The sequence below is a fragment of the Rana temporaria genome, chromosome 5, assembly GCF_905171775.1.
Source record: "Rana temporaria chromosome 5, aRanTem1.1, whole genome shotgun sequence".
Taxonomy (NCBI): Eukaryota; Metazoa; Chordata; class Amphibia; order Anura; family Ranidae; genus Rana; species Rana temporaria.
In genome coordinates, this window is record NC_053493.1 from 292,309,027 (window position 1) to 292,324,488 (window position 15,462).

A 15,462-nucleotide genomic window follows, 5' to 3' on the forward strand; every position below is an offset into this window, starting at 1 on the left:
GCCCACCAGTGCCGCCTCATGAGTGCATATCAATGAAGGAGAAACATTTCCTGTTTGAAAAATGTATAACCAATTATGAAACATTTATTAAATTTTTTTTCAAAATGTTCCATCTTTTTTGTTTATTTAGCAATAAATAAAAACCTTGGTGGCGATTAAATACCACTAAAAGAAAGCTCTATTTGTGTGAAAAAAATAATAATAGAAATGTCATTTGGGTACAGTGTTGTATGACCGCGCAATTGTGTTATCACTGTGTTACTTCTCATTTCACTGTTCACTCATTTCCCAGTTCCCGCACCACCTGGGCTCAGAGGAATGGGTTTACTAATGCTGGCTATCAGACTGAAGACATCTACTGGCAGAAACAACGTATTGAGGGCCACACCTTTGGATTGTGGTTGCTTTAGACACAAGAGCTGATTTTTTTTTGTCTTTAAAAGTCTAACCACAAGCAAAACGTTTTGTTTTTTAGTTTTGAATAGAGTGGCGATGGATTAGATTAGTGTCATTTTTTTTGTGGTCTGTGCTTCTGTTAGGGCAAATTACCATCTCCATTTGTCCTGTTTACCTTAATAACAAATGTGAGCGTAAAATAAAATCTAAAATGTTGGGTTAACATCAGAACACTAATAGCGGAGAAACCTTCCAAGGGGGGCATTCGTTCTGGTGACCCTGGTGACACATTGCGATTATCTCTTCTCAGTTCCTGTTTTGGCTATGGGGCAGGAAGTGAAGTAAAGTCTCCCCAATGGGACCCAAATGGAAAATAAAAAAAATAAACAAACTGATGGGAATTTATCTCTCCCTTACGCTATCCAAAAAAAAAAGCTTTGCCTTCAGTTACAATTTAATGTTTTTTATTATTTTTTATTGAAGTTCTACTTAAAATTGTTGAATTCCAGGCACATTGTGTTTTAGTTTTGGATTAGTGGGAAAGGGTTGAAGCAATTTTATTGTTTCAATTGACACAAGAATAAAGGTGATTACAGTAGCTGTGCAATTAGTTGAATTCATATTATAAAAGGCATTAAACCTAAAGTGAAAACCACACAATATTGCCTCTCTTTTTTATATGTGTGTGCCTAGCAGGGCCCTGCTAATGTTCTGATGCTCATGAATTGCTTGTCAGAATACATGAAAAAGAAAACTTAATTACAATACTAAAATGGTTTAAAGGTACCTGAATCGTCTTATCACTCACAATGCCACCACTAATGTACTGTAAGTCATAAGACAATTGAGGTACCTTTGTAATCTCATTAGTACTATGATTATGTTTTTTTCTGAATATTCCGGGAATGTGGTAATGGTTCAATTGGCCAGTCTATACATATAGCATTATGTATTGTATATAATTTATATGCAACACAAACTTTGTATATAAAAAGTAATGTTACCTGCTCAGCGGGGGAATCTGTCTGTTGATTCGTGCTGAGCAGGCGGATGACAGGTCTGTGTCCGCTCTACTATGCAAAACAGGCAGTTTTGCCTGTGCAGTTGGAGGAAACGGACTGCCGGACCATTTCCATTTGAATGTCATCCGATCCACCGAACAAATGGGGGAAAGATCCCCATCTGTCTGTTCTTATTAGACAGGATTGGATAGGATGCTGGCAGGTGTCAGCGGAGAGCTATGGTTGGTCCAATCAGTCTGTCAGTGTCAAAGGGGCCTAAAAAATTCTCATCACTTTCTGTCCAAGTGATTTTCCCAGAAAGCAAAGTCTGACAGAGCCTATCTACAACTAACCCAATTCACGATACACATAGCTCTTTTGAACAACAAATGCTGTGCTCAAATTGGTTATATATATATATATATATATATATATATATATATACACACAATTATAGTATAAAACTGCCTTTTTCAACAACGGTGTCCATGGGTGCCTTGAGGTTTCTTCAGGGGTGTCTTGGCAAACCTAAAAATTACCCAAGTTTTGTATACAAGCTGGCATGTGGATAAGGCTGTCTTTTAGTTACACTTAAGCCTCGTACACACGCTCGGTTTTCTTGGCAAGAACCAGCAAGAAAACTGCTGGCAGAGCTTTCTTGCTGAGTAAACCGAGCATGTGTACGAGGCTTTCAGGTTTCTCGCCAGAGTCTTGACGAGAAAAATAGAGATCCTGGTCTCTATTTTCTCGTCGGGATTCTTGTCGGCATATTTCCAGACGAGAAACCCGAGAGTGTGTATACTTACCTGTCGTCGTGGACCAATATTACCAATTATCTCCTAGCATGCATGCATACCATAGACAACATTATGGGGGTTATTTACGAAAAGCAAATCCACTTTGCACTACAAGTGCACTTGTAAGTGCACTTGTAAGTGCAGTTGCTGTAGATCACTGTAAATCTGAGGGGAAGCTCTGAAATGAGGGGAAGCTCTGCTGATTTTACTATCCAATCATGTGCAAGCACAAATGCTGTTTTTTTTTTATTTTCCTTGCATGTCCCCCTTTTAGATCTACAGCGACTGCACTTCCAAGTGCACTTTTCAAAGTGGATTTGCCTTTCGCATAGGCGTGCGCACAGGGTGTTAGCCGGGTGTGCCCAGGCACACCCAAATTACCCCATGTGCATTAGTGTTATCGTTCTGTGTAGCAGCAGGAACATGGGAAAGATCTCCCTCTTAAGCCCTGCACACACGGTCGGACCTTTGTCCGGCCAAAATCACATTGGAATGCCGATGGAATTCCATTGGAGTAAAAGAGAAAATGTTCTCTATCTAAACTCCGATAGAATTTACGATGAAAAAGTCCGCTGGGGCACACACACAATCTAAATTTCCGATGGAAAAAGTCCCTCTGACTTTTTCCATTGGAAATTCCGATCGTGTGTACAAGGCATTACTGGCTCTGCCATAAGAGAAGTGTTTATCCTTCACTGTGCCGGCAGGGAGAACAATTTGCCGGGGGAATATATATACAGTATGTAGACATATACACATGCATGTGTGTTTAAGCTTAAGGGTGCAATAGGCTGCGCACACCTATGGCCTTTTGTAAACAACCTCCTATGTGTAATAGCAAGCTTGTTGTCCAAAGTTCATAAAAGCAGGATTTTGTTGATTTTTTTTTTTATTTCTACAGAACAGTGCATCCAAAAATAAAAGGCAGGCATACGTAAACAGTGATTGATTTTAAATATTTACCATCAAATGTTGAATTTTCATTTTATTTTAACTGTGGAGAATGTGTCAGAATTTCTGTCTCCGCAGTCTAACAAATATGAAGTAATAACAACAACTTTTCAGATTTAAGTGAGAATACATTTTTTTTATAATTTATAGAGACATAAAAGGAAGATAATTCCGCATGCTGTATACTTTAAATATCTCCATTTATTTTTCTGGTGTAACTGGGGACACTCAGAAACTCTTCCTAAGGATAAATGTAAATTATGTTTTTTTTTTTCAAAGTAATGTTACATTTATGATTTCTGTTGTACTGCTCTTCTGTCTCTTCCATTGTTCCCAATGAAAAATATTTTATTTGTCTTCTTGCAGATGTAAAAAACTGTATGAGGGAGATGAGGCTGAATATTCCTCAAGTGGTTCATTTCTACAAAAAAAAAGCAATGTTCCCAATGTTCTGAACTCTGTTTTATAAAGCAAATAATGCAAACACCTTTTATTTTCTGTACTCTTCCAAGGTGAACCATTCTAAGAGCAAAATAAGCTGCATGTTCACAAGAAACAGCTAAATATAACATATAAACTGAAAGGTGAAGTACCTTTAACAACCAATTCTGCATAGTTTGAGACCGCGACTCCTCCTTCAGTTCGGATCATACAACGGTAATTGCCAGCGTCTCTCTTTGTTGTGTTCACCACATTGAACACAGCCACAAATCTCCGATCATTATTCACTTTAATCTCCTTTAAAGGAGCGTCTCTTCCATTTGCACCCTTGAAAGACAAAAAATAAGAGAAGAAAAGTATATTCAATTTCTCTCTTTTCCATAACTGCTCACTGAATATTCATTTTTTCTGTTCCCTGAAACAGATGTTGTTGCAAGAAAGAATAGCTGATTGATTGCTTTGTTGTTATTATGTTTGCCCTGTTTTACAGACATCCAGCTGGCGATGCACTGAAGATGAGGGACAGATTTATAAAAATTCAAAGAAAAGATGCTTACTGTGACACTCACTGTCCAGTGATATGAAAACTATTTATAATGCATTACACACCCCAAATGCAACATGTCTAATGTGAAAGAACTACTGAGCGTATTCAGAAAAAGTTTTACCAAGAGACTTTTATAATTTGGGGATCCTTCGGATCCTGACAGGGGAGGTAAAGTATAACTAAAGGAAATGTTTTATTTGTTTTGTTTTGGATAGAGTGGAGAGGGGATAGAACACCTGTCAGTTTTTATTGCTGTCTTAGCCCTTGGGACAGGAAATTAAGATAAATCTCCCCAAAGATGGCAAAAGTAAACCTTACAGGGGTTATAACCCTCCCTTACTCTAACCAAAATGAAAAAAAAAAAGGTTTGCTTATAATTCTACTTTAAAATACTGTGGGGCAGATCCTCGTACAGCGTAGCGTATCTAAGATACACTACGCCTCCGTAACTTACTTTTTTTTTTGAATCCACAAAGATTCCGCACCGTAAGTTACGGCGGCGTAGTGTATCTTTGGCGGCGTAATGGCGCGGAATTCAAATGGCTGTGATGGGGGCGTGTTTTATGTAAATACGTCGTGACCCGACGTAAACTACGTTTTTTTTTAACTGTGCATGCGCCGTCCGTGGGGGTATCCCAGTGCGCATTCTCGAAATTAACCCGGAACAAGCCAATGCTTCCGACGGTGACGTCATTCTACGACTTACCCAAACGACGTAAAATTTTTAAATTTCTACGCGGGAAGGACGGCCATACTTAACATTGAGTACGCCTCATAACAGTAGCTTTAACTATACATCGGAAAAAGCCGAACGCAAACGACGTAAAAAAATGCGCCGGCCGGACGTACGTTCGTGGATCGCCGGAACTAGTTAATTTGCATACTCAACGCGGAATTCGACGGAAACGCTAACTAGCGGCCGCCGAAGAATTGCAGCTTAGATCCGACGGCGTACTAAGACGTACGCCTGTCGGATCTAGTCGAGATGCCGTCGTATCTTGTTTTGAAGATACAAAACAAAGATACGACGTGCAAAATTTGAAATTACGCGACGTATCAAGAGATACGCCGGCGTAATTGTTCTGTGGATCTGCCCCTGTATGTATATATAGCCAAAACTAAAAGGATGCTTAGAAAATGAGTCAGGTTTTTAGTGCTGTATTTGGCCCTGCTAGATACATTAATTTTCTCTATTTTTCTGGAGAAAGAAAGTGATAGGAAATGCAAAAAATATACAGTCACCTGAAGGAAGCTATGGCTGCCTACAAAAAAATATGAGCAAGTCTTTCACTAAGTTTGAAAACCTCTACAGAATTTTTTTTTTTTTCAATGATTGCACACCACATCTGAAGAGTCAAAATAAAGACTGTAGAAGGGTTGTTATAAAGTTTGGGTAGATGTCTCATCACCAATTGCTCTGACTGAGACAGCTGCCCATACAAACTAGTCTATGATAAGAACAAAGTACTAACCATTATTTAGAGTAGGTCAAAGTCTAGGCTTTCTCCTAATTATAAGTGGTGTCCCATAAAGAAGATCCAGTGCAATGTACTAGAAAGGCTAAGAGGTTAAGTAAATGAGGGCTAAGTACCCATCAATTGGTGCTGCATTTGATTTCCATCATGGACACTTCCCACACAAAGTCTGTATGATCGTTCAATGTTTGAAAAAGTTTCCAATAGATACTCTGTCCCACACTCTGCACTAACTAGCATCTAATCAACTTCTACATTTATATCGAAAAATCATAGATTTCCTCCAATACATTTTCAAGTGATTTATATTTACCTGCAAAATAATTACTGATTTATGATCATAACCCAAATTATCTAACTGTTAGACCTCGTACACACGATCGTTTTCCTCGACAGAATCCATCAAAAAACTTGGTGGCAGAGCTTTTTTGCCGAGGAAACCGGTCATGTGTATGTTTTTCATCGAGGAAAACTGTCAAGGAACTCGACGAGGAAAAAATAACAAGTTCTGTTTTTCCTCGACGGGAGTCTCAATTTCCTCGTTGTGTTCCTTGTCGGGCTGGTTTTCGACGAGAAACACGATCGTGTGTATGCTAAGAAACCCACGCATGCTCAGAATAAAGTATGAGACGGGAGCGCACCTTCGGTAAAAGTAGCGTTTGTAATGGAGATAACACATTTTTCACGCTGTAACAGACTGAAAAGTGCAAATGGTCTCTTACCAATCTTTTACTTAACACGCAGTAACATGAGATTAGCAAAAGCAGCCCCAAGAGTTGTGCCAGTGGAATCGAACTTCCCCTGCCATTGTCTGTGTTGTACGTCACCGCGTTTGAGAACAAGGAGATTTTGTCTTGACCGTGTGTACGCAAAGCAAGCTTGACGAGTTCCTCGACAAGCCTAACAAGTAACTCGTCGAGGAAAACGGTGTGTCTTTTCCGACAAGTTCCTCGGTCGTGTGTACGAGGCCTAATAGGTGAAAGTGACTGGAGATTCATTCAGTCCATTCCCAATATTCATATAATATTAATGGATCTTTAGATTGATAGGAGAACATTGTATTGGTGTTTACAAAAGCATTACTGTCCCAATAACCACTTAAGCCCCGGACCATATTGCTGGTCAATGACCGGGCCACTTTTTGCGATTCGGCACTGCATCGCTTTAACTGACAATTTTGCGGTCGTGCAACGCGGCTCCCAAACAAAATTGGCAACCTTTTTTTCCCACAAATATAGCTTTCTTTTGGTGGTATTTGATCACCTCTTCGGTTTTTAGTTTGTGCGCTATAAACAAAAATATAGCGACAATTTTGAAAAAAAATTATATTTTTGAATTTTTGCTATAATAAATATCCCCCAAAAATATATAAAAAAAAAATATTTTTTTCCTCAGTTTAGGCCGATACGTATTCTTCTACATATTTTTCGTAAAAAAAAATCGCAATAAGCATTTATTGATTGGTTTACGCAAAAGTTATATCGTTTACAAAATAGGGGATAGTTTTATGGCATTTTTATTAATATTTTTTTTTACTAGTAATGGCGGCGATCAGCGATTTTTATCGGTACTACGACATTATGGCGGACACTTCGGACACTTTTGACACATTTTTGGGACCATTGGCATTTTTATAGCGATCAGTGCTATAAAAATGCATTGATTACTATAAAAATGACACTGGCAGGGAAGGGGTTATTACTAGGGGGCGAGGAAGGGGTTAATTATGTTCCCTAGGTGTGTTCTAACTGAAGGGGGGGTGGGACTGACTAAGGGAAATCACTGATCGCTGTTCATACATTGTATGAACAGATGATAAGTCATTTCTTCCCCTGACAGGACCAGGAGCTGTGTGTTTACACACACAGCTCCCGGTTCTCGCTCTGTAACGAGCGATCGCGGGTGCCCGGGCACGTGCGTCGGCATCAGGGGCAAGCGGGAGGCTGAGTATGGCGATACCACATGTGTGAGACTTTTACACAGCCTGGCCATATGCAGAGGCCCAACATTCAGGGAGCACCATCAGGTGTTCTAGGAGCATAAATCACACATCTAATTTCATTCCTACCTATCACAATTTTGAAGGTCCTGGAGTACCAGGACAGAGGAATTACCCACAGAATGACCCCACTTTGGAAAGCAAACACCCCAAAGTATAATCTATGAGGCATATTGAGTCTTTTGAACAGGTTATTTTTTTCCACATGTTTTCTGGAAAATGTGGAAAGAAAATTAAAATGTTTTTTTTCTTACACAAAGTTGTCAATTTATAAGATTTTAACACATAGCAACTACACCCCAAAATACATTCTGCTAGTTGTTCCTGAGTATGGCAATACCACATGTGTGATACTTTTACACAGCCTGGCCACATACAGAGGCCCAACATGCAGGGAGCACCGTCAGGCATTCTAGGAGCATAAATTACACATATAAATTCCCAACGACCTATCACAACTTTGAAGGTCGTGGAGCACCAGGACAGTGAAATTATCAACAAAATTACCCCATTTTGGAAAGCAAAGTGTCAGAGGTGGGCTAAGCCCTTCCTTCTTATAGCTCTGTGCCCAGCTGTCAGTTAGTTGCTAGCACTCTTCATTCCACAGTGACTCACCTGGTCTTCATTTCCTGCTCGTCAGCTAGCTCTGCAAGCTAGTTAAACTGCATGGATCAGATCTTCTTTGCCTTCGTCTTGGTCAACATATCCGGACATATCTAGACTCTCTCTACTGTGTTTTCCTGCTTGGCTGACTTCCCTTCTGGTTCCCTATCCTGTTTGTTGCACCCGACTTCGCTGGCCTCTGGACTCCCATTTCTCTGGCTTGTTCTGACTACCTGTCCTGTTTAACAAACTCTGGCTTTTTGAACTACGTTTGCTCTTTTTATACCATTTTATAATTAGTGTGATTTTTACTGCACTTCTCAGTCTGATTCATGGTTCCTGACACAAACACCCAAAGTATATTCTATGAGGCATAATGAGTCTTTTGAAAATGTATTTTTCTTCCAAAAGTTTTTGTAAAATGTGGAAAGAAAATGAAAACGTATTTTTTTCTTACGCAAAGTTGTCAATTTATAAGATTTTTCTAACACATCATATCATGTACACAGCAAAAATTACCCTCCAAAATGTATCCTGCTACTCTTTCCGAGTATGGCGATACCACATGTGTGAGACTTTTACACAGCCAGGCCACATACAGAGGCCCAACATGCAGGGGGGTTCTAAGAGCAAAAATTACACATTTTGTTTCCTGACAACCTATAACACTTTTGAAGGTCCTGGAGCACCAGGACAATGGAAACACTCACAAAATGACCCCATTTTAAAAAGCAAACACCCCAACATATATTCTATGAGGCATGGGCTGGTGACAGGTACTTGAGTACTCTGATGGGCTGGTGACAGGTACTCAGGTATTTTGATTCTAGTGACAGGTAATCGGGAACTCTGATGGGCTGGTGACAGGTAATTGGGTACTCTGATGGACTGGTGACAGGTACTCGGGTACATTGATGCTGATGACAGGTACTCGGGTACTCTGATGGGCTGGTGACAGGTACTCAGGTACTCTGATGAGCTGGTGACAGGTACTCGGGTACTCTGATGAGCTAGAGACAGGTACTCGGGTACTCTGATGAGCTGGAGATAGGTACTCGGGTACGCTGATGAGCTGGAGATAGGTACTCGGGTACTCTGATGGGCTGGCGACAGGTACTCTGAAGCTGGTAAGAGGTACTCTGATGGGCTGTGACAGGTACTCTGATGGGCCATGACAGGTATTCTGAGGCTGGTGACAGGTGCTCTTTATTTGTGGGGCAATAGGAGAGCAGATCGATGTACTGTATCACACACTGAGGAGGAAAACCCGGAAACCGCACTATAGTTGTTAGTTGACATTTGTGATCAGCTGTAATTGGACAAAGCAGGTCAAATGGTAATAGGCTGGGCTGTGTCCGAGGGACACGCTTCATTCCTGATTGCCTCGCTACATGCCAACGGGGGTGCACACGAACGCCAATCACGAGCAGAACACATGTGACCAGCTGTGATTGGACACAGCCTATCACGTGGTAAAGAGCCAATTTCATTGACTCTTTACCCTGATCGTGGATGGGCTGTGTTCGAGGGACATGTCTCATCCCCAATCGCCACACTGCGGGCTCCTGGCGAGAACCAGAGGACGACATATGACGTCCACCCGGAGGGAGGAGATGTTCCTGCCGGTGTCATTTTACAATAGTAAAAGTGGTTAAAAACTCACCATAACTGTCACTATATAACAGTTTATTTATTTTGCCCTTCCATGGTAACTGTATACATCATCCAAACATATTTTGAAACAATGGCTAATCATTTTATTGTGCATATTCGAGGTAACAAATTTAGTTTGACATATTTAGTTGTATTTGACAATCCATTTAACAGAAGATTTTTTTTCTTAAAACTTTATTTATTGTTAATTTCATATCTGAAATACAGTAAAAAGTATAATGTGAATCTTTAGAATACAGCAGTTATCTAACTCAACCAGGCAGCAGACCTGCCAAGAGTAGACAAGTTTAGATTGGCGTTAGATCATAAGAATGTTGTGATAGCTTCAGCACTGTCAGTGACACCGGAGGGAGAAAAAGCCAGAGCTGCAAAAATACATTTCACCATCAGAGTTTCATTGTCCAGTGGCCAACTGGGATGTATCTTCTTTTATCAGAACAGTGCAGAACTTATTAACATAGGTATGCCTGTCCTATGCTGTGCCAACATCATAAGATATATCAGTTATTTACACAATAATATAAGCAGCACTTTACCTATTTAAAGAAACTGTGTTGGTATTAGAGGAAAAAGTGATGCATGGTTTGCTCCTAAGAAAAGAATGGAAGCAGTATTATGCATTCAAGAATAACACAGGTAGTAGAGGCTGAAGCTAATTATCAATGGGTTGCTCCAGTAAAGTGGTTGTGAAGGCTGAATGTTTTTTTTCTACCTTAATGCACTCTATGCATTAAGGTAAAAAACCTTCTGCCTGCAGCTCCCTGCCAGTCCCCCCCCCCCCAACTTATACTTACCTGAGCCAGGTTTCCAGCAAGGACTGCTCCACACTATGGGACTCATAACAGATGTTGATGTCATCAGCAAGCTACTTGTCTGGGGTTGCCTGCTGTAATATGTTTATTGTAAGTTGATCTAGTGTGCCTCCTGAGGGTCTTTCACCCATTGCTAATTGTGCTAATTTACTCACCTTTTGTCTGTCTGCTAAGCAAAGCATTGTGGGTAGTGTTTATACTTGTAATAATGTGTATTGTCCAGTACACTGTATTCAGTATTGTAGAAGTCGGCAAATCTGATCTGGAATGAAACCTCAGAGTCATCCAATTCCTCTGTGCAGTTTGTATTGTGAGGGTAATATGATCAGAAGGGGGATGTCCTCCTGTGGTGTATATATTCTTTGTTAGTTTGATCAAATAAATGTGCACCAGCTTTGCAGCCAAATGAGTCCTGCCTAGTTCTTGGTTGTAATATGTGGCTATAATATTTATCTTCAGACTGGAGGAAGCCGTATATGACAGAGGCACTCAATTGGAGTGTGGGACATTCCATTACAATGTGTTTTGTTGTTTGCAGAAGATAACTGAAAAAAAGCTAATGACATTGCTTAAGATCTCAGTGGTGTTTTTAGAGCTCAGGGCACAGGAAATTTTCAACAGTGAAGTCTAGTAAACAGATTGTTATAAGGACTCAAAATTTTCCAAGGGCATCAACAGTTATTTTTATATACTTGAATTTTTTTTAGTTAGCCTGAAAAAAACAAAACAAAACATCTGACTGGTAAGCTGTGTATCTTTTTAAAATTTTTGTTCTTGGCATACATTAATTTCATATGTGGCAACACAATTTGGTGAATAGGTAAATGTATCCTAAGACAGTCTGACTTCTGTGAGGTACAGTATGCTGTAGACAAGACTGTAGTGCAATATATGGGATAATCCTGAAAACGTTTCAAACTGCTTTTCTAATCTGCATCTCTAATTCGAACATGTGCATGAATCGTGGTCTTCTATATTTATTAATAAAGCACTTGTCTGTAACTGCGCTGAAAGTGATGATAGTATCGGAGCAAATAGAAGGGGGGGTGTTACTGAAACTGGAGCAGAATGTCAGTTAAGTCAGTTAAGATTTGAAAATTAAAAATAAAAGTTGACTATGCACATCTGCTCCAGATTCTGTCTACTCCAGTTTTAGTAAATTCTTCTCAGTGTTTGCTAAGCCACACTAGGAACCTACCCACTCCAGCGTGTTTGGAAGTGGTTCACGAACACATGAACAGCATCAGGCCTTATTTATCAACATGTCTGAAAGACGGATTCTAAGTAGCCCATAACAACCAAACCCAATCAATCTTTTATTCTTCCAGTTCAGGTTTGAAAATTGAGAAAATATATGGTTGGTTTCAGACAGTTTGATAAATGAGACACACTGTTTTTGTTGCTCTGATCACATAAATATATTACATGTTGCAGTTTTAATATGGTTCTCATTGAAAACTTTAAATATATTTTTGTGAACTGGTATCCAAAACTAAACTGCATATTCAAGATGAGGTTTTAACGCACTGTACAGGGGCAAGATTGATTTACTAAAACCGAAAAAGTGCAAAATCTGGTGCAGCTCCACATAGAAACCAATCAGCTTCCAGTTTATTGTCAAAGCTTAATTGAACAAGCTGAAGTTAGAAGTTGAAATGGCTACCATGACCAGCTGCACCAGATTTTGAACTGTCCAGTTTTAGTAAAGCAACCCCTTATTTGTCTCTGTCTGTAGTTGACATTTTTATTTAATTTTTTACAAGAAAATATTTTGCCCACTGTAGACCCTTCAGATTGACATTGCATGCTGTTTAAAAGTCTATGGTGTATCAAGACATCCAGATCCTTCTTTAGCAGTGACTCAACCAGCCATACTCCCTAGGTGATATCATCAGTGGCGGCTGGTGAAGTTTTATGATGGGGGGGCGCAATACCCCGCCCTTCCACATTTGGTCCCTCCCACTTCTCATAAGCCACACCCCTTATAGAATCCACCACTCCGTCCCCTGTATTCCACTTGCTTCCACTGAATGTCAGGAGTATACAGCTCAGCGTCACAGCACAGAGTATACAGCCCCAGCATCACAAATCATGGTATATAGTGCAGCCTTACAGATCGGTGCAAACAAACTAAAATATGACACTGTTAGTAATGAAGGACTCGAAATGGGCAGGAGATTACCAGAGACTGCGGACATACTGCACAGGATTACCAGAGACTGCGGACATACTGCACAGGATTACCAGAGACTGCGGACATACTGCACAGGATTACCAGAGACTGCGGACATACTGCACAGGATTACCAGAGACTGCGGACATACTGCACAAGATTACCAGAGACTGCGGACATACTGCACAGGATTACCAGCGACTGCGGACATACTGCACAGGATTACCAGAGACTGCGGACATACTGCACAAGATTACCAGAGACTGCGGACATACTGCACAAGAGTACCAGAGACTGCGGACATACTGCAGAAGATTACCAGAGACTGCGGACATACTGCAGGAGATTACCAGAGACTGCGGACATACTGCAGGAGATTACCAGAGACTGCGGACATACTGCAAAAGATTACCAGAGACTGCGGACATACAGCAGGAGATTACCAGAGACTGCGGACATACTGCAGGAGATTACCAGAGACTGCGGACATACTGCACAAGATTACCAGAGACTGCGGACATACTGCACAAGATTACCAGAGACTGCGGACATACTGCACAAGATTACCAGAGACTGCGGACATACTGCAGGAGATTACCAGAGACTGCGGACATACTACACAAGATTACCAGAGACTGCGGACATACTGCACAAGATTACCAGAGACTGCAGGAATTACTTGTCCTGCGACTTGGGACTTAAATGTTGCATGACAAGTCGTACCCCATGATTTCCAATGAGAACCGTTCATATCTGTGCGACTTCAAAGTAGTCTGTGCATTACTTTGGTCCCACATTGATGCAACTTGAGGTCCATAGACCTCCAGAATACACAGGCATTGCTTTAAGTCACATCAGAATTGCAGTAGAATTGTGCAACTTTCAGACTGCATTAGCCTGAAAGTCGCAAGATTCTGCCACAATTTTTTGGTGCGATTTTGCAGCGACTTGAAGCAATGCCTATGTATTCTGGAGGTCTATGGACCTCAAGTCACATCAAGGTGGGACAAAAGTAATGCAGGGACTACTTCAAAGTTGCACAGATATGAACAGTTCTCATTGGAAATCATCGGGTCCAACTTATCCTGCAACTTTCCAGTCCCAAGTCGCAGGACAATTTGCAAGCGGGGGGTGGGGTGGTGTTGACGGCCGATATTTTCCCTGCACATTAAGTATAAAAAAGTTTTTTTTTTAATAACTGGGGGGGGGGGGGTAGTGTTACCGGACGCTATTTGTGCTGTAATGAATTTTTACATAGAAAAGAAATGTTGTTAATAAATGGGTAAATGAATTATAAAAAAAAGATTTTTTTAATAACCGTTATTGGAAAAATCTTTTTTTTTAAATTCATTTACCCATTTATTAACAACATTTCTTTTCTATGTAAAAATTCATTACAGCACAAGTAACACTACAGCGGGCGGTAACACTACCCCACCAGACCACCCCCCCCCCCCAGATATTAAAAAAAAAACTTTTTTTATACTTAATGCTAAATTGAATCAAATATAAAAAATAAACTGTTAATAATCTTAATATATTTAACTAATATTAAATAAAAAAAAACAATATTAAAAAATATATAAAAAAGAAATTGGATTAAGCATATTACAAAAAAAAGACTAAGAATAAGCAGGGGGGGGGGGGGGGGGGGCCGCCGAATATTAAATAGAAAAAAAAATTAGAATAAGCGGGGGGGGGGGGGGGGGGCGGGTGCCACCGAAGAATAATCAATATAATCAATAGAAAAAACACTTTGAATAAGCGGGGGAGGGTGCTGCCGACGAATAATCAATAGAAAAAAACCTTTGAAACTTTGAATAAGTAGGGGGGGGCCGGCGGACGCCGAATACGATTGTGGAAATACGATAGTGGCAATCGCGGGAGGGGTTGGATGCTGCTGTGAAGCGGCCGCCGATGTAGAGACAGGCAGGCTTACCTGTTCCTCGGTCGGGCGCAGTGAGCTCGAGCTGACCCGACGTCACTTCCGGTTTTTCCAGTGACGTCGGAACGAGCACAGAGACGGGCGGGTGCACACAGACAGTGTATGCACCCGCCCGGCCATAACAATACACTCCATCGCGCCAGAAGCAAGTGGCGCGATGGAGAGCGCCACAAAGGCATATTTTTCGTGCCAATGTAGCGCCGCGTCTGCAATCCCGTGATTGCACAGACGTGGCGCTACTCCTAAAGGACTGTTCCCGGCGTCCGGCGCGCGGACATAAGGCCCTTTTTTGGGAAAAAAAAATTCTTAAAGGGACAGATTTAAAAAAAAAAATTTTTTTTTTTTTTTTTTTACTGACTGTGTGATGGGGGGCGGCGCCCGGGCGCCCCTATGGACGGGCCGCCACTGGATATCATACATGTTTTTAGTCCCTATGTGCATAATAAAACAATGCTGAGAAACTTTTCTTTAATACTTGAGACAATAAGCAGTTTAGGAATAGGACTAGGAACAGGAATAGACTTTCAGACCCAAGAGAGACCTGTATGGGCACTAAATGATAGTTATGGAAGATGAGTTTGTTTAATGGCTGCAACAGTGAATGTATGCATTGAGGGCATTTATCTCTGACTCAAACCATGTGTATCT

General features: G+C 40.7%; 1 protein-coding gene across 13 annotated transcripts in view; it reads right to left on the reverse strand.

The window, feature by feature from the left end:
- PTPRM (protein tyrosine phosphatase receptor type M) overlaps nucleotides 1-15,462 on the reverse strand; it is a 916,041-nt gene that overhangs the window by 548,930 nt on the left and 351,649 nt on the right. For all 13 annotated transcript variants that reach the window (XM_040353983.1, XM_040353984.1, XM_040353987.1 and 10 more), the window contains one exon: nucleotides 3,739-3,913. In XM_040353983.1, the coding sequence (XP_040209917.1) occupies nucleotides 3,739-3,913 (175 nt within the window). The remainder of the gene's footprint in view (nucleotides 1-3,738; nucleotides 3,914-15,462) is intronic.